Raw genomic sequence first — 24,431 nt, forward strand, 5'->3', positions numbered from 1 at the left:
CTGTAAATAATAATACTAAATATAAATAAGTAAGCAAGCAATGTGCCACAATGTCCACTTATCCCTGCATGGCTCAACAAACTTTTCAAAAAGTTTATTCAAGGCACAGCAATAGAGGCCATGACACCCCAAGAATGCTTTCTCCCTGTAAGTTTCCAGCTTTCCCATTTGTTTGATGAAACGTTCTGTCTAAGCCAAAGGTTTGTGTGCTTTTTTCACCAACAGAAGCTTATTCAAAGGGGGGAAGGCGCAGAATAGCGCTGTTTCTTATCCTCTGGGACCAATATAGTACAGCTGCCCACACTAACCTCTTCAGTCTCAGTTATGTTTACTTTCCTTATTCGGTGCTTTCATTACTTCTTCTTTTGGCAAGTTTTGGTTTTGCATCGCAGTGGAAAAGTTGGAAGCTTTGGCTTCTTTTTGGTTCAGGCGTCGGAGGCAAAGTTGTTAACTTTGGCCTGATGGCAGAAGCATACAAACAAACATTTTGACAGTGGGATCTGGGTTTATCTTTCAGAGCTTCCTGAATTGGAGGTGATGGAAGTTGGAGGTGGAAGGAGATCGTTCAATTTCATTTAGTCTGGCAACTGGCATAGAGTAAATAACCATGGAAGTTCATTATAGGAATGGGAGAGAAATCTCTTTCACTTTGCATTTTAGTACAAACTCACCTAATTTATACCCCCTAAGCCCATGAGCAACTGAAACAGAGCTGCCCCTTGTAATTCACATGTGTCTGAACTTTGTGACACAGCTTGCCACAAAAAAAAAAGTGCATATGATAGGAAATGGTGCACAAAAGTACTTGCAGTAGTGATGGCAACATGAAAAAATGCATAAAATAAGGGAATGGCTAGCAGAAATGTGCCTCTTGCACAAAAGAATACCCACACACAGATGCAAAACTTAAGGATGGAAGAATAAGAGGGGGAGAGATTGAAATTAATACATTTTTTCCTATTCCCTAGTCTCAAATAGGAATATTTTATTTCAACAGTGAGAATGGATGAGCTTTACATTTCCAGACAAATAGTCCTTAACCCTTATTCATCTTGCCAGTTTTTTTAAATTTACCCCTTGCAATGATGCAGAATTTGAGATTCTCGTAAGTTCCTAGTCCTCACGAGTTCTGCAAGTCAAACTACATGGTAACATGTTGTGTTCAGCTATACCTTTGTTTCATTTTTAATTGGTTGCAGGTATGGGTGGATAGATGGGTGGACATTGTTGGGAAGAGGAGGCTTATTCCATTGCTCTCCAACTCCAACTGGGACTAAAATCCCCCTTTGAAACACGCCTCTAAAGCTGGAGTCACCAGCATGGTGCTCTCTAGATGTTGCTTGGCTGCAGCTCCTATTAGCCCCAGCCAACTAGGCTAGTGGTCAGGTGTAGTGGGAGCCACCGCTAGAGGGCATGTTCACACCCCCAGCCGCCCTGTAGCCTAGCCAATAAAAGGACATCAGTTAAAAGCCATTGAAAAATAGAGGGGTTTTTTTTTAAATAAATGTTTATTAAAGTTTTACAAAACAAAGAATTCATCATTTCACATAGATCATTCCATTAATTAAAACCCACAAAAAAATAAAAAAACCAAAAATATATAACAAAAAAAGAAAAATAGAAAAAAGAAAAATCCACTTTAAACAGTTACAAACTTCCTTATCCCTCTGTCCTGACCTCCTCACATCTCCCTTTTTTGTGTTCCTCTTTATTCCAATCTGATTCAGCAAATTCAAACCCATCTTCACACCATGCTTACAAATTATGTTTTTCTAATTATTATGTCCCAAGTTTTCATTATCTTAGCCCATTCCTCATCTTATATACTAAGACATAATTTTATTCTGTTCATAACCCCCTTCTCCTTTTTGAAAATTTACTTTTCATTCACATTTAACCAAATCCCACATGCCCTGTTACCTTCACTTCCCACATCATGTTAACACTCAAACATTTTGCAATATTTTTGTAAATAGTCCTTAAACTTTTTCCAGTCCTGTTCCATCAATTCTTCTCCCTGGTCCCGGATTCTGCCAGTCATTTCAGCCATCTCCATGTAGTCGATCACTTGCATCTGCCATTCTTCCACGGTGGGTAGATCTTGTGTCTTCCAGTACTTGGCGAGAAGTATTCTTGCTGCTGTTGTTGCATACATAAAAAATATTCTGTCTTTCTTTGGCACCTGTTGGCCAACTATGCCCAAAAGGAAGGCCTCTGGTTTCTTGGGAAAGGTAAATTTAAATACCTTCTTCAGTTCATTATATATCATTTCCCAGTAAGCCTTGACCCTTGGGCATGTCCACCAAAGGTGAAAGAATGTTCCCTCAGCTTCTTTACATTTCCAGCACTTGTTGTCAGGCAGGTGATAAATTTTTGCAAGCTTAACTGGGGTCATGTACCACCTGTAAATCATTTTCATAATATTCTCCTTTAAGGCAATGCATGCCGTAAACTTCATACCGGTGGTCCACAACTGCTCCCAGTCAGCAAACATAATGTTATGACCTATGTCCTGCGCCCATTTAATCATTGCTGATTTAACCGTTTCATCCTGTGTATTCCATTTCAACAGCAAGTTATACATCTTTGACAAAATCTTAGTTTTTGGTTCTAACAGTTCTGTTTCCAATTTTGATTTCTCCACCTGGAAGCCAATTTTTTTGTCCAAATTGTAGGCCTCTCTTATTTGATAATAATGAAGCCAATCTCGCACTTTGTCTTTTAATTTCTCAAAACTCTGCAGTTTCAATCTGTCACCTTCTTGTTCCAAAATTTCCCAATACTTTGGCCATTTGGCCTCCATATTGAGCTTTTTCTGAGACTTAGCTTCCATAGGTGACAACCACCTTGGGGTGAAAAATAGAGGTTTTAAAAGCCTTTCAAAGCCTCCCATTAGGGGAGTCCAAAACATCTGGTGGGCACCAGGTTAGGGAAGGTGGATGTAGGGCAGCAACACGCAGGTCTCTGGTTTCACAATTCTAAGCTTGATACCACCCAACACCTCCCCTATGACAAGTCCTTTGTGAAGGCAGGCAGCCTCCTCCATTGCCTTTCCCACAGCAGCTGGTTTCCAGAAGTCTCCTGCTTCTGAACCTACATGCTCAGTTTTTCTATCAGAGCTAAGCATTGGCCATGGGCTTAACTTGCCTCTGTTTACCATCAATATCACATTCCTGTAATTAGGAAAACCTCTGCACTCTCACCCCCACCCCCCAAAAAAACTAATTTGACAGAGCAGGGTTGAAAGTTGCTGGCCTGGGATTTAAGCCTGGTTTTCCATTACCTTGTGATAAATGCAGCTGATAGCTTCTTAATATATTAGCACAGAGGTCAACCTGTAGCCTGTACATGTGCGTGAGCAACTTACTACAATCTGATATCAGCCAGCCTTTGCTTTTCCTTTCTTGCATTCAGTCCACTCCTCTGTTGCAGCTGAGCTGCTCTGGAATGGAGCAGAATTAACTATGAGTTCTGTTTTAAAATGTGAATGCCTGCAGAGCCATCTCCCTGTAACAATTAGGGCATTTGTTTCCGGAGGCTTATTGCGATGATGATAATTCTTCCCCTCTGAATTCCTTCCGAGCTATCTCTTGGACTGCCTCCTAAATTGCAAAGAGAAGCCTCTGCTTTGGAACTGTTTGCAGATGTTTGTGTGTGTGTTTGTGTATTTTAAAAAAGTTCTAACATATCCACATTTATCTGTCTTTCTTGCTTTGCTTTGCTTTGTTTTTCCCTTCTTGTATTTCAGGGTTTACCTGGACCTATAGGAGAACCTGGTCCAAAAGGCAGCCGGGTAAGTGAGAGAGAGCCTTGTTTATACATTTCCACTGACATGGACGAGGAGGGAACCAGTAGGCAGTGGTGACTGGGGCCCACTTGGACCAGTAGGGTGAAAGGCAAATGAGCCAGCAGTAGGTGAAGCCGGAGCCAACAGATTCTGGTGTCCTTCCCCACCCCTGCCGCCCCATGGTCCTCCTCCCTGCCCTGCTGAGCTCTGCACTGAGCCTAAGGAAGAAAAGGAAGCTGACAACCAGCACTCTTCTTTGAACTGACTGTAAGTTGGAAGGCAAGCAGGTGAGGAGGGGCTGAAGCACACCTGTTTGCCCTAATGGACTAGCAATCACTCGCTCCTATAACTTCTGGAAACAGTGAAGAACAGCTGCTAAGGAACCCCTGACAGCAAAGTGGCCCATTGCACTTCTAAGACCAGCAGTCCTGGCATGAATGGGAGAAAGCACACATGTAAACGGGGAGCACAGGTCATTGCCAGCCTATAGGGCTCTGGGTTTTAAATGCCTGGGCCGATGAGACTTGCTGTCCTGGAATGAGGAGCAGCTGGAACTGATCTGCTTGCCCTGGCTCCTGCCTGCCAGCAGCTGCTGCAAAAGGAAGCAGTCCAAGGCTTGCTGCCAGGTTTGTGTGGAGCAGTGGGTCCATGTCTCAGCAGCAAACGTTACCTTCTCCCTGAACCAGCCTTGCCTGTCCTATTGCCTGGGGACCTATTGCTTCCAAGTGTCCATGAACTGCTGTGAGCCTGCTTGTTGGCTATCAGTATCTTCCCAGTCATTCTGCCCTGGCACATGTTGGGGGCTGAGCCAGGCCCAGCCTCCCTTGCAGCTGTCCTGCCCTTGGCTTACTGTCCTTAGGTTTTGCAGGAATTGCCCATGGCTGAGCAACAGCTCCTGGGCAGGCTGGAATTCAATAGCCGTGGATTCACTGGGTGGGTGGGTGGGTGCGTGTGTGTGCAGGAAGGAAGGTCTCAGCAGATGCCTCTCTTCCACTCTTCCTTGCTCTGCCTCATCAACTCTTGCATAGGTTTGCCTGCTGTCTTTGGCAACAACAAATCCTCAAGCAGCATGTAACTGATGTGTGGAAGAAGCTGGGGGATGCCTGTTGGGTTCGGCCTGTAGCTAAACTCCAAGATGAGATGCTAGAAATGCAGAGGTTAGGCTCTGTGGTGGAACCACCACCCCTGCCCTGTAAGTGGAAAACAAGCACAGCAAGGCATGCCCAGCCCATGATATTCTGCTGCCTGAGGCAGAGGACAAGACGGCATGGCCTCTTCCTTCTCTACTCAATGTACAGAAGCAGGCTGGACTGGTGGCTGAATGAGAGTTCAGCACTGGTGGGTGGGATAGGAGCTTACATTGCATCCGAAGCAGCAGACTAGTTTAGGGCCCCAGGTCAGGCCCTGTGGCAAACCCTGCTACAGCCAGGGAACTCTCACTGCTGTCTCTTAGCATCTGTCACCTGAGGCGGTTGCCTCACTTTGCCTCCTGCCCTGAAGCAAAGTGGAAAGTACTGCCCACCCTGCTTCCCTACTGAGTTAGTTTATGTGTCTCCCACCACATAGACAAACATTCAAAAGGATCAAAACAAACCACCAAAACAATGCAAAATGCATAGATTGGGGGAGAAAACCAATCACAGTTTAAGACAACCTTAAAAAGCCTGCACAAAAATGACAGAAACTACCCAGAACAAAACTAAATCACATTATAAATACTGTATTTCAGCCTAATTAAAATCCTCCCATTAAAAGCAGCCGGGAAGAAGTGGGATTTCTAGACCCATTTAAAACTATGAGGGAGAGGAGCTTGCTTAATGTCCGGTGGAACTGATTGCTACAATTGCGGGGCAAGATCCTTTTTCATCAGCCTGATTGTCCTCACAGGCAAGCACCTGAGCAGGGTCTGTGAAGAAGATTGTAAAGCAGGGGAGGGGATCCTCTGGCCCAGGAGACAGGATGTGGCTCTCCAGCTCTGTCTGAACTCTTGGAACTCTTCTCTGTCCACAGCACCTGCCAGCCCTGCACAGGGGCAGAGCCAGGATTTGGGGGGGGGGCTTTGTCAGGGGGAACAGAACCTCAGTTTGCTATGTATTTTTATCAGTTTTCCTATTTAGGTTGTGTGTATGTGCCCCTCCGTGCCCCTCCCCCAGGTACACCCATGGCCCTGCATCACACCTACCTTGAGTATCTTTGGTGTAATTGAACTGCTGGCATGTGGCCCTCGGAAGGTTGTCCAGAAGGGAATGTGGCCCTTGGCACAAAAAGGTTTATCGCCCCTGCCTCAAAGTACGGGCTGTTTGGCCTAACTGAAGGCGGTCCTGCGTATTCTTTCCTTTCGCTTTGTTAGGTTTGTAGGATCCAATCTTTAGATGTTGATTAGACAGATTCAGTGGCCTGGTGCGAGGGTGGAGAATTGTTTTCAGCTCAACTGCTGCATACCAGTGGTGGGTGGGAACAGAGGAAAAGGTAGGTGGATCAACAGATGCAATTTTTACCTTTAGCGCAGGCTACATTTCAGGTGTGCAAAAACCAGGTATTTCTACCTGCACTGCACCTCACACAGCTCCATCACCTGTCCGAGCATGCAAAGGACGTGAGCAAGTCTCAAAGATGCCATCAGGTCAGCAAAGCACTTGAGCAGACAGCACAGGGCAGGGCCCAGGGAGAGTCCAGAGGGCCATGGAGAAGACTGGAGGGCCACATCTGGCCCCTGGGCCTGACGCCCAGTACCTTGGTTTAGCAGGATAATGAAATGGAACTTTCATGTTCATAGGCAGTCTACCCCTGACTGCAGTTGCTGCAGTAGCAAGCAACCGGGGGAAGTCTTGGTCCCCTGCTTGGGTTAGGTGGACTTTTGGTCTAATCCTGAAGGGTTCTAGTGCCAGAGCTTAGCTTTGTAAGGAGGGAGCCACTCGAGGGGCCAGATTTGACACCTCTGCTTCTAACAGTGAACCAGCATCTTGAACCCACATGCAAAGACCAACATCTCTGATGCACAGTAGTGCTTTATGTCCTCACTTGGGCTGGCTCGTCCTGAGTGTTTTCTTATGAGAAGCTTCTGCCTCTTTCCAATTCCATCCTCCTCTTCTTCACTTTTATTTGAAAGAAGCAGAGCTCCGGTTAACTGCCTCCTACTCTCCACTGCAATTCTAAATCAGCATGATGCTCTGAGCCAATAAATCCATCTCCCTGGTTGTCATGTGCTCTTTTTCCTTGTGAGCAGTAAATGCTACCAGCTGGCTCTCATCACCGGGAAAATTGCAAGCGATAAACAAAGGTTGACCCCATCAGTGGTTTTCATTCTTGTACAAGGGAAGAAGGTGGGGGGAGGGGCTGATCAGCTGTTTAATATCCTGTAATGACAGGCTGCTCCACAACACAGCCTATCCCCCAGCTGTCCTTAAAAAAAAAAAGTCTGATGGAGATAACAAACACATTTCCATCCTCAAAGAGTGAGGGGGCATTGTCATTTTAGTAGTTAGTTTCTGAAAGAGAGAGCCAGATGGGCGGGGTATAAACAAACAAACAAACAAACAAACAAATAAATAAATATTATTATTATTAGTTGGGTGAATGAGAAGGAACTGGAGGTGGCTGGCCAGAGTTAATCTGCAAATTGGGTATGGAGAGAACATTAGACGTAGGATGGAAGAGCCTCTGGGTTTCAAGTGTTCCACATGTCATTGTGAAGTACATCTACCTGCAGTACAAAAAAGGCATTTAACCCTCAAACTCAAGGATGTGGGTGAGCCCTATGGGAAAGGGCCATAGCTCAGTGTTAAGATATCTGCTTTGCACTCAGTATGTCACAGGTTCCATTCCTGGTATCTCCTGGTAGGGTGGGAATGTCCCCTGTCTGACTCCCTGGAGAGCTGCAAGAATCCTTGCAGATGATAAACTGCTAGACAGGCTAGTGCTCTGACCTGGTACAAGGCAGCCTTATATAGAATCATAGAATTGTAGATTGGAAGTGACCACAAGGGTCACCTAGTCCAACCCCCTGCAATGCAGGAATCTTTTGCCCAACATGGGGCTCGAACCCTTAACCTTGAGATTAAGAGTCTCATGCTCTAATGACTCAGCTACCCCAGCATTTCTCATACACGTTGTTGGTGCTCCGAATCGCATCATCCCAGACCATTTGACATGCTGGCTGTGGCTGATGGGAAACCCAACAACTTCTAGAGGGCTACAGACCTTCCCCATCCCTGCTGTATTCTCCCTTGGTTCCTCAAGGTCTTAGTTATTTCCTCCCTGGTGGGGTTGTGACACAAAATACCAGCGGCAGAAACTTTTGCACACACACATAGCTAACCTGGATCGAAGCTCCATTTCTCCCAGGTCCACCCTGAGCCAGCCCAGGTAAGGCCCTAGCTGGCTGGTGCCTTCCTTCCTGGAGTCCTCATGGTCCCTGGTGTGAGGGTATGTGCCCTTGGACTACATCGTGGAAGCCAGCACCATGCAGTCCATGGGCATATACACTTGCCCCAAGGTTTATTTCATCACGGCTTCCCTGGACCAGCGCTGGAAGATGCTTTACTTGTTCCCAAGGGACAGGACTTGACCCCAACCCACCGCATCAGAGGAGACAAAATGCTCTTTGTTTTTTCCTTTCCCTCCGTAGGGGTACATTGGACTGCCAGGATTATTTGGGATGCCCGGTGCTGACGGAGAACGAGTGAGTTTTTGCCTTCTTTGTGCCAAAACTGCTTTCTGTCTTGTCTTTCTCATGTTGTCCATGCCACTGTCTGTCTTGGCGGCTGCCTTGATCTTTTCTCTTCTTTGACAGATGCACATGTTGCTTTGCCTGCCAGCCCAAGACATTTTTCTGCATGAAGCACAACATGCTTGTGCCCCAGAAGTCAAGGTCCATCGTACCCCAAAACAGCCACATTCCTGTGGCATTTGAAAATCCCGTAAATGCCTCTGCCTTCCTCTGGCATTTTATAATACTAATTGAACCTATTTTATTTTATTTCATACTGTGTTTTATGCTTTTAAAGCATAATAAGTCACTTAGAGGCCTTTTATGTAGCAAGTGCTAATTAATTAATAATGGTCACATTAATTTATATTTTATTAAGATTACTATTTATTGTTGCAATTACTCAATTAATTTATTATGGGTAGCATTCAACTAACTTTTATTCAGAGCAAACCAAATGGAATTTATGGACCTAACTTACTCATAGTCATTAATTTCCGTGGGTGTACTCTGAGTAAAAGTTGAATACTACCCTATTGATTTATTATTAAGTGTATTTTTTATGTTTCTAAAGTTTTGTAAGTAGCTTAGAGAATTTTTACACAGCAAGCAATTTATAAATTGAATAAATAATAATAGATAATAATTATTTATTATATGATTTATTATAAGATTATTATAGATCTGATTTATTATCAAACAGTTTTATTAATTTATTTCCCATTTATTATTGAATAAACAACCCTTTCATGTCATTCAGAATCAGCTGACTGAGACGGTTGTCTCTCTTAGCCTAATGGAAGGGTTCACACTGGTATCTTCTATTGTCAGCCTCCGCTAGCATTTCATCCAATGTTTTCTCCGCTATAAAGAAAGTGAGGAAGAGCCAATTATAAACTGCTCTGTGATCCCCAGATGAAGAGCAATATAAAAATTTAGTGGCTAATAATAATAATAATAATAATAATAATAATAATAATAGGCAACCAAACCAGAGCCAGGAAATGTTACTCCTTGGAACCTTATTTCCTATTGTTCACTGAAATGCACACTGTGTGTGTGTGTGTGTGTGTGTGTGTGTGTGTGTGTGTGTGTGTTGGAGGTGGGGAGATTTTATTTTAATTTATTGATGAGGAATAAATTTAATAATGGTGGCTTCTATTTCCATCCTATAAACCCCACAGATCATTGGTGAGAAACATCCAGCACAGTTGGGAACCCCTCACTGTGGCCAAATTCTGCCCAAAGTGAGATGTGCTGCCAGCACTGATCACCTGATCAGCACTTGTGCTAAGTCTCATTGGGACTGGCTGCACTATGGACTTCCCCATCAGAAACTTCCTAGTGCAGCCAATCCCTTGCTTGTGATGGAGTTTTCTTTGCAGCCCAGTTTGAATACAAGCTGGACTGCAAAGGGGAAACCCCCCGAAGAATCAGAAACACACTTGGGGTGCACTCCTAAGTCCCCCCCCGATTGTGGGTTTGACAGCGTCATAGTGTGTGAGTGGGGCAGCGGGGGAAGGAGTCTGCCAAGAGGAGTGGTCCATACCTTACCATGTTTTGCCACCCCACCCTGAATTTTGCCCTCACCCCAAAAATTCGGTGGGGAGGTTCGCCCTCCCTTGCCCCATGCCTACCCCATTTGAAAATGAAGGAGACGGGTGCTGTATGGAACATGGAAATGTTATGGTTACCATGTATAAACATGGTGCGATGTATCACTTCTTTTCAAAATGTGGTGAGCCAGTCCTGCTGTGTGTTGGGGCCACCAGATTTCTTCCCTTCCATCACCCCGCCTGGCTTATTTTTCCAAAGAAGGCTCCCGTCAGCATACAACAAAAACTATATTGTACAAGGGAAATTCCATAATCCAGATGCACCTGTGTGAGGAGGGAATTCCACATCTTAGGGATGCCACAGAGAAGGCCTTCTCCTGGGCCTTCCCCACCTGCAAGCTTCCAAGGGAAGTGGAACTAACAAGAGGGTCCCCACTGCCTATCTTAACAGCTGAGGTGGGGGTGGGGGCTGTAGGGAAGGAACTGGTTAGTGCCTGGCCCAAGGCTCAAGGCCAGACAGGGATTTTGAACCCGAGTCTCACCTGTCCTAGAATTAATAGCTCTTCCCCATCAACACTGTGCCCATATGCCCAAATGAAGCCCTTTTCTTCCTGCACCCCATCCATTTCGTTGGCAAAACCTAGAGGACTCCATTGAGAAGGCAGATTCTGGAAAAGCGTGAGTGTGCCGTCTGCATGGATGAGGGGAAATTTGGAGCCGCTGATCTAATGCTTCTGTGTGTCACCAAATAGGAAACATAAACAGAGCAAGTCTTGGCTTCGGCTTTCGTTTGGTTCCAGACCAGTAGCTTAATTATTCCTTCTGCTAAGCTATGCCTCAGTTTCCTTGCCCTGGGTGTGTGTGTCTTTCCTCAGCCTAAGTGATGATCTTCTTCCTCCACATTTGCTTGCTTTTGTAGCTGACAGCCAGCGGCTGACAATTTGGCCCATAATAATCCTGCAGTTGTTTCTGGGTTTTTTAAAAAAATATTATATTAAAAAAATCCCCTTTCTCTTTTGATTTGGACTTTGTGTCTCCTTCTGACTTCCACCAGATGTTAATATTTTTTCTCCCCACCCCCTTTGCTTGTTTTCTAGGGAATCCCCGGAGTTCCTGGGAAGAGGGGCAAGATGGGTAGGCCGGTAAAGTTTTTCTTCGTCTACTATGCAGACTTTGTTTTAAACAGTTTAAAAATGGGAGTGGGGCGGTGGAGGTGGGAATCTCAGACAGAATGTGTTTTTTGCAGGGAGGGAACAGTTGGTTGTGTGTCATGTTGTATAATGGGGCTGGGAATGTTGAAGTCTTGTTTGGTTTTATAAAGGGCATGTCCATATTTTCCAAATGGGGCTCTGCTGCACCAAACCTCATTCTGCCCTGAGTCAGCCCCCACCTACAACCAGCCCGGGGGGTTATGCATCCTCTCTGTTTCTTCCTCCTCCTTAGCCTGCATTGCTCCTTGTAGAGGAGGATGGGAACAAACTAGGATTAAGCTTCCTTCATGTTTTCAGCCCCATTCCCCAGTCTCAAGAGCAGCAGAAGGTGCTGGAGGCAAAACCAGAGCTCTATATTCAGCAGGAGGAATTGAATTTAGCTTGAATTAAAGATCTTATTTCAGCAAGATCCATGGCCTGTTTTTCGATCCCCAGCTTTCCGTGGGGTCGATTATATTCTTGGTCCTATATATTCTTGTTGTTGAGTTAACAAGTTCAGAAAGTTTTGTTTTATTTTATTTATGTTCTGTGAGTTTGGTTTAAAATAGTTTGATGAACTGTTTGATATCCTACATTTTTGTAAATCACTTTGAGGCAGTGTTTTTTGTTGGGCGGGGGGTGGAAGGGATGGATAACTGCCCAAGATGATAATGATGATGGAGCTACATAGAAATAATTGGGAGGGCAGCTAGAGCATAGTCCTGAATTTTCTTTTGCAGAGTGGCATGTGTCATATGTCATATGATCAGAGCTTTTCCCCCAGCTAGAATTCACTGGAACTCAGTTCCGGCACCTCTCAGGTGGGCGCCATTGCCACTCTAAGAGAACGAGGGAGGTGTTCATAGTGAGTTCCAGCACTTCTTTTTCTAGAAAAACAGCACTGCATATAATTGACAGGTGGGAATTTGAGAAATTCTACACAATCACACTGTCTCAGTGCATTTTTCTCTTCCTTTTTTAATTTAAAACCCCCCACTAACCACTGGTTGTGTTGTCCACCCGTAACTTTTCCTGTCTCTGTTTCCACATAGCTCAATTTTTTAAAAATGGGTTTCCATAAAGTGTCTTCCTCTATAAAACACTTGGATAGTGAACAATGCATCCTTTGCCCCTCTCTGCTTACTTCTTCCCCCCTTGCCCTGTTTTGCAACCCCGCCCTGTTGCACAAAAAGGTGCTTCCTTGTAAGAGCACAACTGCAGGTGTCCACATGCTTAATCATCTATAGCAGAGGTGGGGAATCTCAGACCTGAGGGACAAATGTGACCTCCAAGCACCTCTATGTGGCCCTTGTGATTATAATAATAAATTTTATCTATACTCCGCCCTGCCTGGCCAGAGCCAGGCTCAGGGTGGCTAACACCAATAAAATCACAGTAAAAACATAATGGGGGGCGGGGAGGAAAAAAAACCAATTTAAAATACAGATTTAAAATACAATTTAAAATACAGATTTAAAATAACCAATTTAAAATACAGATGCAGCCTCATTTTAAAAGCAGCCAATAAATCAAGACCATAAGGGGAGGGAAACATAAGGGTCAGACTGAGTCCAAACCAAAGGCCAGGCGGAACAGCCCCACCCCGTCTCCCCAGGCCAAACTCCCCACTGGTCACGCTTTGTACTGTCACTAAGTACTTTTGCCTAGCTGGAATATGTGCTTAAATTCTGGTATTGCCTCTTGCCTATCTGCATGGATTTGTGAGCAGGGTGTAGAAACAAAACTGTGGTAAGAGGTGAAGTTAGCATTTGCTGCCCCGCCCCTTTTTTCCTCTGGCTCCGCCCACCACTAGCATGTGGCCCCTGGAAGGTTTCCCAGAAGTGAATGGTGCCCTCAGGCTGATAAAGGGTTACCTACCTCTGTTCAACGAAAAAGAAAGGATTCACAGGGGCGGCGGGGGGGGGGGAGGAAAATAACAGCATCTGCCAAAGTTAATGACAACTGGTTACATCAGAGGCGAACACAACTGTAAAAGAAAAGAAAAGAAAGATTGGAGAAACTCTCTGACTCAAGAGTAACTAAACAAGGCAACGGTTGTTAGGTAAGGGGGTCTGGTCAGAGTTTTTGAAACAGTTTTACATACATTGTGCCTGCACACTCAATCTGTTCCAGCTGTTGTTTTGACTTGTGCAATCTTCCATTGAAAAACGCCATCTCCACCCCCCACTTTTAAACAGCATTTGTTTTTATTTTCATAAATGGAGTTGTATTTTCCCTCTGGGGAATGGTGGGATTTCTTTTGCAAATATATATTCACGCTGAAGTCAGGGTTTTCATTCTTCTTTTTCTTCTTCTCCTCCTCCTCCTCCATTAATAAAACCACCCACAATTACTATCTAAAGCCATAACATGGAATTAAAGTAATCCATGACAAATAATTTAAATTAATCTTAAATTTGCTTGACCTTGCATAATTTCAACAGAAAGCCTGCTATGAAAATGCAGTCATGCATTTTGGATTGTGTGTGCTAATTGTCCCTCCTGGATCAAGCTTAGCAGGAAACACCCCCATCCCCCAATGTAGCAGAATGTAGCAGAAGCTAGATTCTCTTAGCACTGATTGGCCAGTACCTATGCCAGTCATGAATGCCATCTTCCTGCTTCTTGAATCTGTAATTGGACCATAAAACAAACAACAAAATCCCAATGAAAAAACAACAACCAAGTGGATAACCGTGCCAGGTGTTTGGTGGGTGGTAGAGAAAAGAGATGGGAGAAGTAATAAAACCAAAGATTTTGAGGAATGGTCATAGCTCAGTGATAGAGCATCTGCTTGCAAACAGAAAGATCCTAGGCTCAGTCTTTGGCATCTCCAGTTGTTGTTTAGTCGTGTCTGACTCTTCGTGACCCCATGGCCCAGAGCACACCAGGCACTCCTGTCTTCCACTGCCTCCCACAGCTTGGTCAAACTCATGCTGTTAGCTTCGAGAACACTGTCCCACCAGCATCTCCAGTTAGATGGCTCTAAAAAGGATTAAACAAATACACTTAAGACAAGGCCATTAGTGACTGCCAACCATGATGGCAGGCTATGTTCTTCATTGTTGGAGGCAATATGCCTCTGAATACCAGTTGCTTGGAACTGCAGATGGGGAGAGGTATTACTGTGCTCAGGTTCTGCTTGCAGGTTTCCCATTGGGGCATCTGCTTGGCCAGTGAAGTAACAAGATGCTGGACCAAGTGGGCCTTTGGCCTGATCCATCAGCCAGGCTCTCCTGTTCTTAAACTGGGCACCGAGTCAAATCTCCTGTTACCTCGCCTCTGTGTTTCATCTGCAGCAGGATACATCACTGTCCTCAGTGCAACTCCTTCTAGGGATGATTTCTTCCATGTCAGCTTATCAGCGTTTTCTCCCTGTGACGGATCTCTTGAAACATCTCTCTCTTTCCCTGGAGCAATGTATACACAAGCAGAGGGAAGGATCTAAAGCCAGATGTTTATACATCCCTGCTCTTGATTGCTGTAAAATCTCAATAGATGGAGCAGCGGGCTCTTTGTTTGCTCTATTGTACAATTGGGCCTCCTGGAATGATGTAAGAATGTAAAAAGATTAAAATAGACGTGCTGGACGTGAGTCAGAGGTTGAAACTTTTCCAGGGCAGTTCAGCTCAGTGGGGACATGAGAGGAACATGATGACTCGGTCTTGGAAACAGGACTTTGATGAGGCTTCCCTCGCCCCCGCCCCCACCCCACCCCCTGTCTCCTCCTCTGCTCTTTCCCAGTGCATCAGAACTGCAGCAGATAGGAGGAATGTGTGGGCAAAGCAATAATTCCTGGGTGAGGGCAGAAGCAGTATGTGAATGAGAATCCTGTTTATCCTGCTCTTCGATGTGCAGTGGGAAATCTTGGGTGATTTTTAGCAGTTTTTTTCTGAGATGCCTCTGGATTCTTAGAGTGTCATTGTAAAAAACCACCACCATCCCATTGTCATCAGCAACTGGAGAGAAGTCATTAAAAAAAATCATGTTCAAAAAAGAAGTGGAGAGACGCAGCAGCCAACATAGGCAGCACTCAGTCCTTTGGCAGAAGCACTGAATGCCCCAAAATGACAAGCACATTAGATGACTTCTCCCATACTTCTGTCTCTACCAGCTGTAACAGAATTGTGGGGTTTGAAGAGACCCTGAGGGTCATCTAGCCCAACCTCCTGCAATGCAGGAATCTCAGCTAAAGCATGCCTGACAGATGGCCACCCAACTTTTGCTTAAAACCTACAATAAAGGGGAGCCCACCCCCTTCTTTTTTAAAAAAATAATATTTATTAAAGTTTTTTAAGGGGTACAAAAAGAAAAAGTAAAAAACTTCATTTTAAACAAAAAACAATACAACACATCACAATAGGTAAAAAAAAAGATAAGATACAAAGGAAAAAAACAGAAAAATAAAATCCATTAAACAAAAAAGAAAAAACAAAGAAAAATACAACAAATCTTCCCATTACTTATCTTTCATTAGCTTATTTCCTTGACCTCCTCACACCTCCCTTTTTTGTATTCTAGATCGATTGTCTATTTCAGCAAATCCTTTCCATCTTTTCAAATTTTAGTCCTGTAATTTATCTTAGTATAATGTAGCTTTACTTTCCCTCCTTTCACCAATTAGCAGTCAGTTTTTCCCAGATCCTTTATATCATTCCTGCTAAAGTCACATAAATTCATTCCAACATCCTTCTAACATTCATTAATTTTACAGTGTTTCTGTAAATAGTCTTTAAATTTCTTCCAATCTTCCTCCACCGACTCTTCTCCCTGGTCTCGGATTCTGCCAGTCATTTCCGCCAGTTCCATGTAGTCCATCACCTTCATCTGCCATTCTTCCCGGGTGGGTAGATCTTGTGTCTTCTAGTACTTTGCAATAAGTATTCTTGCTGCTGTTGTGGCATACATAAAGAAAGTTCTGTCCTTCTTTGGCACCAATTGGCCGACCATGCCCAGGAAAAAGGCCTCTGGTTTCTCCGGGAGCCCACCCCCTTCTGAGGGAGTTTGTTCCACTTGCAAACTCAGTGGTAGGGAATCTCCCTTGTAGGCAGGAGGTCCCATGTTGAGGCCCTGGTGTCTCCAGGGTAGACCTGGGAACAGCTCCTGCCTATAATCTTGGGGTTCTGTTACCAGTATTGCCAGTGTGGGCAATTTGCGCTAGATGGACCAGTGGCATGACAGAACAAGGAAGATTCCAGTGTTCCTCTTGCCACACTTGTGACCATTATAAGTGTGTGGGATTTATTAGACTTAAGGTTCTCTGTAGGGTGACCATGTATGATCAATTTAGTCTTCTATTTGAAGATGTACTTTTACTTGAAGGGATGTGTGGTCCAAGCCCAGTTTAAAGACAAACAGCTCCAATAAGTATCAGGGGCTTTTCAGTTTAAAGAAATGGTGAATAAGAAGAAACATGATATATATCTTTAAAATTAAGCAATCTGTGGAGAAAGTGTATGGGGAAAGGTTTTTCACACTTTCTCTATCTCATAATATTCAGACTCAAGGTCATCCAGTGATGCTCAGGACAAACAAAAGAAAGTAATTCTTCACGCAGTTCGTAGTTAAGTGGCAGAATTCACTCCCACAAGATGTGGCAGTGTCCACCAACTTGGGTGGATTTAAAAGTAGTAGACAAATTTGTGGATGGCATGAGTAGCAATGGCTTCTAGCCATTATGGCTATGTTCTACCTCCAAGTTTGTAGCCAGTATTCTGGGAGTTGCTGGGAATCACAGGTAGGGAAGAATGCTGTTTCATCTGGCTGGCCACTGTGAAAACAGGATACTGGACTAGATGGGCCTTTGGCCTGATCGGGTCTTTGGCCTGATTCAGCAGCTCTTCTGATGTGCTTAAGGAGGGAGAGCAGGATGGGCCTTGAAGTTGCTCATCTGGTAGAGAGCACCTGCATAGCAGACTGAGAAGGCATACAGATCACCTGGTCACAGTCTTTTCCACTAGGGTAAGAGAGACTATATTTCTATTTTTAAACTTGCATATAGCTATATAAATTAGCGTATGCAGATATTGTGCAAATCACTGTCCTCTTTGATCCTCTGCTTTGTGGTGATGGGTTTCTGCACATATGGTTGCTCTTGTTCCATGTGGATGGGCAACAGAACAGTTTTGAGGACTCCTCACTTCAATAAGCTTTGCATCGTACCCATTAGTATGAGGATGCCAACCTGAATGGCTAGATCCCATGAGATCTGTGGCAAAGAGAGCCTAGTCATTCCTCTCTTGTGTACTGGCTTTGGGATCATTCATGATGAAAATGTGTAGAACCCAAGGCCCAGGGGCCTAATGCACCCTCTAGGTCTCTCTATCTGACCTTCAGGGCTCTCCCCAGGGCACAGGCCCTCCCTTGCCACAACCTCTCCCCTGGTGGGTGGGTGCGCGCACATGCGCGCATGTGCATGCATGTATTCATGACTCACACGTAGAGATGTGAGAAGGCAGTGATTTCCGTTCTGGCCTGTCTTTGTCACAATCTACACAGTTTCTGTTCTCTTCTGTTCTACAATATGAAGGAGACATCAAAGCAAATGTAAACATACCCTGCTTCCACTATTAATTGTGTATCATTTGCAGATTAAAACAATAGCAATGTGGACAGATCCCAATTTTATTCCTTTGACTTGATTTCTTTTCCTGACTACATATGAGCACAGGAAGTGCAGCAATTTCTTCATCCTTTTCCATCAGCATTCTCTGACAATCCCTCCTTGTGTGTCATTTCCTATATGTGTTGGAAAACCCCTTCCCAACCCTTTGCCAGTTCCATAGGGATTTCTCTAAACAGCAGGACTGTGCACCAGCAGCCCTTAGCTGGGGGTAGCAGGAGCAATCTTGAGCTTGTTAAGTTATATCATGGATATAATAATGGAACACACCTGTGGCCATATAAATAAATAATTACAAAGATGAATTGGGAGGAAATGGTCCTGAAATCTTTATGTCTTTAGCTTGGGGGAGACAAAAAACTGTAGCAACAAACAGAACCAATCTCCCGTCATTACTTTTCAACTTCTGAAAAGTTTTTTTTTTTGGGGGGGGAGCTTTGTTTATACGGTACTTAAGCAGTTCAAGTCTCTTCTAGCCTAGCTGCAGGGAATCTTTTTTTAGCCTCCAAGGCCACATTCCGTTAGGAGGAATCTTCTGAGAGCTGCATTTCAGTGGGGAGAGAGGCAAAAGTGGGTGGGGCAATTGATGTGAACCTTAAGTGTGTACAGTAGGCTGCATTCAAAAATTAATTCATATGAAAGTCAGAGGCTTCTTCTGCACAGCTACCCGGACATCTCCCCATCCAGGCATGCAGGAGGCATTATCATTCAAGAATGCATTCCAGCCAGGCAAAAGTCCTTAAGGAAGGATTTCACAGGGGGAGTCCTGAGGAGTTTTGTTGGAGAATTCTGATGAAAATGGAAATAGGAGCAGGTATTGCTAACCTCTACTTATTTATCCTATGGAAATTAATCCATTGACTGCAACCAGTATTCACTGTTGTTGTTGCTTTCAGTCAACAAACGACATGTTGTTGATCATGTTTCCGCCATGTTTGCACTGTGCTTCCTTTGCAGTGAGATGAATGGGGTGGAATAATGTAATGGTGATGTAACTGATGCAATTAATTTATTTCCGGTCAAATGAATAAATGGAAATTAATAGCAATTAAATTGATTAATTACATGTTATGGAATTTTGACACACTGGACAGCAAGATGGATAAGGTAGTTTTTGGCAGAATATGAACTGCAGCGAGGGAGAAGCAATGCTGCTTGCGGCAAACACAGGGCAGAACGGAAAACGATGGCTTCTTATACCTCTAGTCCTGAGGGCCACATAGAGGGGGCCTGAGAGGTGTCCCACTGCTGCTTCAGCCCTCTATTTTTTAAAAAAAGATATTTATTAAGATATTCACCATAATACAATAAAAAATCAAAAAAGAGAAAAAACAAAAAAAGTTTAAAAACACATAAAGTTCACAATCCTTATTTTCTATAACATATTTTCCTGACTTCCCCACACCTCTCCCTCTTGTATTCCAATTCAGATTGTTGGTTCAACAAGTTCTTGTCCCTATTTTTAAACCTTTTTATATTAAGTTCTTTTTTAAAAAAACCAATTTTACCTTATAGACTTCATATTTATACATCATTGCTTATTTTTTAAACCTTTTTCTAAAGTCGGCCTAAATTCCCTTCCACGATTTCCCCAATTTTCATACAAATATCCAAACAAAATAAAAACAGAACAGGTTAAATTATACACCCTTTGGATTCCCAAACTCCACCCCCCCTTTCCCAGTTTCAGTCCCCAACAAACGTCCATCAGTCTTAGTCTACTATCAGCCTGGAGATCTCACGTCCGAGGCTCTTAATTCTCTCTCAATTCCTCTCTGCCGGTTTTTTTGGTAGTCCTTGGTATTAAACACCAAATCTCGGAGGAGCTCTAGTCCAATAAGATCCATGTTTCCTCCAGCCAGACCTCCATACTTAAAAGTGGAGCCTGAATCTTGTTTCTTAATCCTTTCAAGTCCAAATGTCCCCAAAGCTCCACTGCTGCTTCAGCCCTCTAATGGCTCTGACAATGGAAGCTTTTATTTCGGACAAAGTGAAAAAGCATAACTCTTGCAACTTTCACCTTCAGTTCTATGTACTCATCAGCAAGGGGGCAATGAGTGTGGTCATGCTCATTAATTTCAGTGAGCCTACTCTGAGTATGACTAGCGTGGGTACAGCCCATAATATAAAAGGAAAATATATGGGGAGGGGAAGCATGTCCTTCGTTTCTGACAGGAAGGTTTTTTTAAAGTTTATTTTATTCATTTTTACTTTTATATCCCAGCTTTCCTTGGAGAAGTTTGAGGTAGTGTATGTCGCCCCCCTGTTGTCTTTGTCCATGGAGTTTTCTTGGCAGGGATACTGGAGTGGCTTGCCAGTTCCTCCTCCAGGAACGAAGATCATGGCCACTGGTCCCATCACCTCCTGGCAAATAGAAGGGGAAGAAATGGAGGCAGTGAGAGATTTTACTTTCTTGGGCTCCATGATCACTGCAGATGGTGACAGCAGCCACGAAATTAAAAGACGCCTGCTTCTTGGGAGAAGGGCAATGACAGGCCTAGATAGCATCTTGAGAAGTAGAGACATCACCTTGCCAACAAAGGTTCGTATAGTTAAAGCTATGGTTTTCCCAGTAGTGATGTATGGAAGTAAGAGCTGGACCATAAAGAAGGCTGATCGCCGAAGAATTGATGCTTTTGAATTATGGTGCTGGAGGAGACTCTTGAGAGTCCCATGGACTGCAAGGAGATCAAACCTCTCCATTCTGAAGGAAATCAGCCCTGAGTGCTCACTGGAAGGACAGATTGTGAAGCTGAGGCTCCAGTACTTTGGCCACCTCATGAGAAGAGAAGACTCCCTGGAGAAGACCCTGATGTTGGGAAAGATGGAGTGCACAAGGAGAAGGGGGCGACAGAGATGGTTGGATAGTGTTTTCGAGGTTACCAGCATGAGTTTGACCAAACTGCGGGAGGCAGTGGAGGACAGAGGTGCCTGGCGTTCTCTGGTCCATGGGGTCACGAAGAGTCGGACACGACTAAACGACTAAACAACAACAACATGTCACCCCCCCCCCAAATTCTCCATTTTACCCTCACAAGAATCCTGTGAAGCAGGTGAGACTGAGGAAAGAAAAGAAAACCGGCCCAGGTCATCTACTGACCTTCATGGCTGGGCTGGCATTCGAATTCTGGTCTCCCAGGCCCTCATGTGACAATCCAACCATTATATGGGAAGTTTTTAATGACTGATGTTTTAATGTATTTTTAATCTCTGTTGGAAGCCGCCCAGAGTGGTTGCGGAAACCCTGGGCATAGTACAAAAAATAAATCATCATCATCAACATCATCATCAACATCACCATATTACCCCTGGCTTTCTACAGAATTACAAAACTCAATGAGCTTTAAAAAGTGAAAGAAATGTGACAGATAATCGTATTGTGACAGATAATCATATTGAGGTGGGAGTGGGGGCTGTGAATTGATCCTGAATGTGGCCACTGTTGGTTTCAGACCAGGCAAAAACTCCCTTGAGCTTCTGCACTACTTCAAAACTCCTATCTGGCTGTGCCCTATTCCACCCTGACCTCCCCCATCCACTCTGGCAAGGGGAAAGAGGCTTCTTCTACTCAAAGAGCAGCCTGCCAAGAAGGATGCAGCCAACATAAGCTTTAGGGGCTGGTTGTTTATTTTATTCATTCTCCCTCTATCTCCCCCACACTAAATATCTGCATTAAATGAATCCTGAACTTGATTTCTCTCCCTCCCTCCCACTTTGTTAAAAAATTGTTTGATTTGCAAATTATGCGCCCTTGGGGAGCATCTACTGGGCACCGGCTCACCTGGCTGGAGCCAGCTGGCAGGCACTGCCTTTCTCAGACAAGACCAGAGGGTTGGGTGGCTTGAGGAGCGGCAGGATTGAGCCAAAAGGAAAATAAAAATCCTAGTTTTGGAGAAGGAGCCAAACGGCTGGAAGGATTGCCAGGACTATTTGAGGCTCCTGCCAGCTAACTCTCCTTTACTCTAGCGGAGAAAAGAGTTTTACAGAACCTGAGTAGCTGGGGCTCTGCTGCATAATTGTTTTAGTGGAAGGCGATAGTTCACTTTGTTGTCATTTGTACAGTGGTTTCGCACTGGACACATGGGGTCCATGTCGCAAATTGTGATCATCCGCTTTCCCCCTTGCTTTCAATGCAAGGCAGACAGTATTTTTCATGGCTTATCTATGGCCATTGTTCTAGGAAGCTCAGGAGGAGTCTTCACAGAGGCAGTCAACCTTTGATTATCACATAGTGGAAAAATAATAATAATAATAATAATAATAATAATAATAATAATAATAATAATAATATACCCCACAAATCTGGCTGAGTTGCCCTAGCCACTCTGGGCAACACGTATAAAAATATAATAAAACATCAAACATTAAAAAACCCTAATACAGGGCTGCCTTCAGATGTCTTCTAAAAGTTGTGTAGTGATTTATCTCCTTGATATCTGATTCGAGGGCATTCCACAGGGCGGGTGCCACTGCCTCGAAGCCCCTCTGCCTGGTTCCCTGCAACTTCACTTCTCGCAGTGAGTGAACCACCTTGGTGCTGCACCTCAGTTTCTGGGCTGAGTGATGGTGGTGGAGCTGCTCCTTCAGATATACAGGACCAAGGTCGTTATGACTTTAAAGGTCAGCACTCAGCAGCCACTCCCAGTCACCAGTCTAGCTGCCGCATTCTGGATTAGTTGTACTTTCCAAGTCACCCTCAAAGATAGCCCCACGTAGAGCACATTGCAGTAGTCCAAGTGGGAGATAACCAGGGCATGCACCACTCTGGTGAGACAGTGCACAGGCAGGTAGGGTCTCAGCTGGCATACCAAATAGCACTGGTAGACAGCTGCCCTGGACACAGAACTGACCTGCACAGCTGTGAGTCCCCATTTAGGACCAGGGAGTCCTCCACCCCCACCCACCCCCTGCCCCCCAGAAATAGTACTTCTGTCTTGGCAGGATTCAATCCGTTAACTACCATCCATCCTCTAACCGCCTCCAGACACGTAGGACATTCACCACATTCACTGGTTCTGATTTAAAGGAGGTAGTGCTAGGTATCATCCGCATTGTGGTGAACACTCAGCCCCAACCACCCTGATGATCTCTCCCTGCAGCTTCATATAAATGTTTAAAAGCACAGGAGAGAGGACAGAGCCCTGAGGCACTTCACAACTGAGTGCCCAGGGGTCCAAACACTCACCCCGCAACACGGGACACGGCCCAGGAGGAAGGAGCGGAACCACTGCATTACCGCCCCTCAACTCCCAACCCTCCTAAATGGTGCAGGAATATACCATAGTTTATTTATTTATTTTAATAATTTTTATTAAGTTTCAAATTACCAAATTAAACACATCAAACCAATTAGTCCAAATTATAACAATACATATCATGTAATCGAATTATTTTCCAAATTGTAAATTCTTTTTGTGGGGGGTACCCATGCTTCTTGATCGGCAGGAGTCCAATCCTCGAATATTTTCTGCTGCTTTCATATTAAGAATGATATTTCCAGTCCCCTCTTCTCAATCCTTGTCATAACTCATTTTCATTTCCTTCACCTCTGAATTGCTCCGCAAGTGGGTTGAAAAAAACAGTCTTATTTGTATTTCTGTGTGGACTTTGTACTGCTCTCTTGTGAATTCCAATAGTCCAGGCCTTTCCGCTCGAGCAAGCAATCGCCATCTTGTCGTTCCGATGAAATACAGTCTAAAAGCTCGCTCTTTAGCTTTCCCGACCTGTTGCATCGTAAATTAGTCTTTTTCCAGGAGGGCTGCCCCTTCCAGTTCACAATCTCATCGAAAGTAATAAATCTTTGGCTCGCCCTCCCCAAGACAAAACTTCCTGCAACACAGGTCTCGTATCCAATCTCCATTCTAACTGCGTCACAAAGAGAGCCCTTCTTTTTTCCAAATCCTTTACAGAGTAAAACCTTTAATTATATTATTCCCACACAGTTCATTTTTAGTCCCATTTGCCAATTAGTTGCTGTGACGGATCTTCTGGGGGGGGGTTATTAGTTAATCACATAGAGCAAAAAAAGATAAAAAGTCATTCCCCCCCCTTCAGTTCCGTTGCACTCCAATCCACATACCAGCTTGTCTGTAGTACTTTGATGTAATCTTCTGTCTCAGTCTTCTTCGTTTCAGTGGTAAAATTGTTAGCAGATAAAAACCTCCTGCCTCTCTTGAAGCCTGTGCGTTATCTTTCAGCAATTTTTTTCTTATAAGTAACGCAACTCGTTTCGCTCCTGGAAGTAGCTTCGGAGGAGTTCTGAGACCCGCCGAGGGTTGTGCACCCAGTGCCTCACCCCCTCCTTCTTCCGAACTCGGGGGTGATTTATGGCAACAGCGGGTGAAAACTGCATCTCTCCCCCCTGGAAAGATGTTAGGGAGACTGATTTACTCCCCATAATCAGCCTCTAATTACCTTGTGCGAGCTAGATAGATGTTAATATCCGCCATCTTCCAAGGCGCCCCTAGCGGCCCCCGGAATATACCATAGTTTATGGTATCAAAAGCCACTGAGAGATCCAGCAGAACCAGGAAACAGCTTTCACCTCTGTCCCTAGCCTGCTGGAAAT

At 44.3% G+C, this 24,431-nt stretch overlaps 1 protein-coding gene across 1 annotated transcript in view; it reads left to right on the forward strand.

Moving 5' to 3' along the window:
- The window catches only part of COL27A1 (collagen type XXVII alpha 1 chain), a 262,533-nt gene that overhangs the window by 71,513 nt on the left and 166,589 nt on the right, over positions 1 to 24,431 (forward strand). Inside the window, exons 10-12 of the mRNA XM_053374834.1 lie at positions 3,749 to 3,793; positions 8,415 to 8,468; positions 11,149 to 11,193. Coding sequence (XP_053230809.1) covers positions 3,749 to 3,793; positions 8,415 to 8,468; positions 11,149 to 11,193 — 144 coding nt within the window. The remainder of the gene's footprint in view (positions 1 to 3,748; positions 3,794 to 8,414; positions 8,469 to 11,148; positions 11,194 to 24,431) is intronic.

Source organism: Podarcis raffonei, chromosome Z (genome assembly GCF_027172205.1).
Source record: "Podarcis raffonei isolate rPodRaf1 chromosome Z, rPodRaf1.pri, whole genome shotgun sequence".
NCBI classification, from domain to species: Eukaryota; Metazoa; Chordata; class Lepidosauria; order Squamata; family Lacertidae; genus Podarcis; species Podarcis raffonei.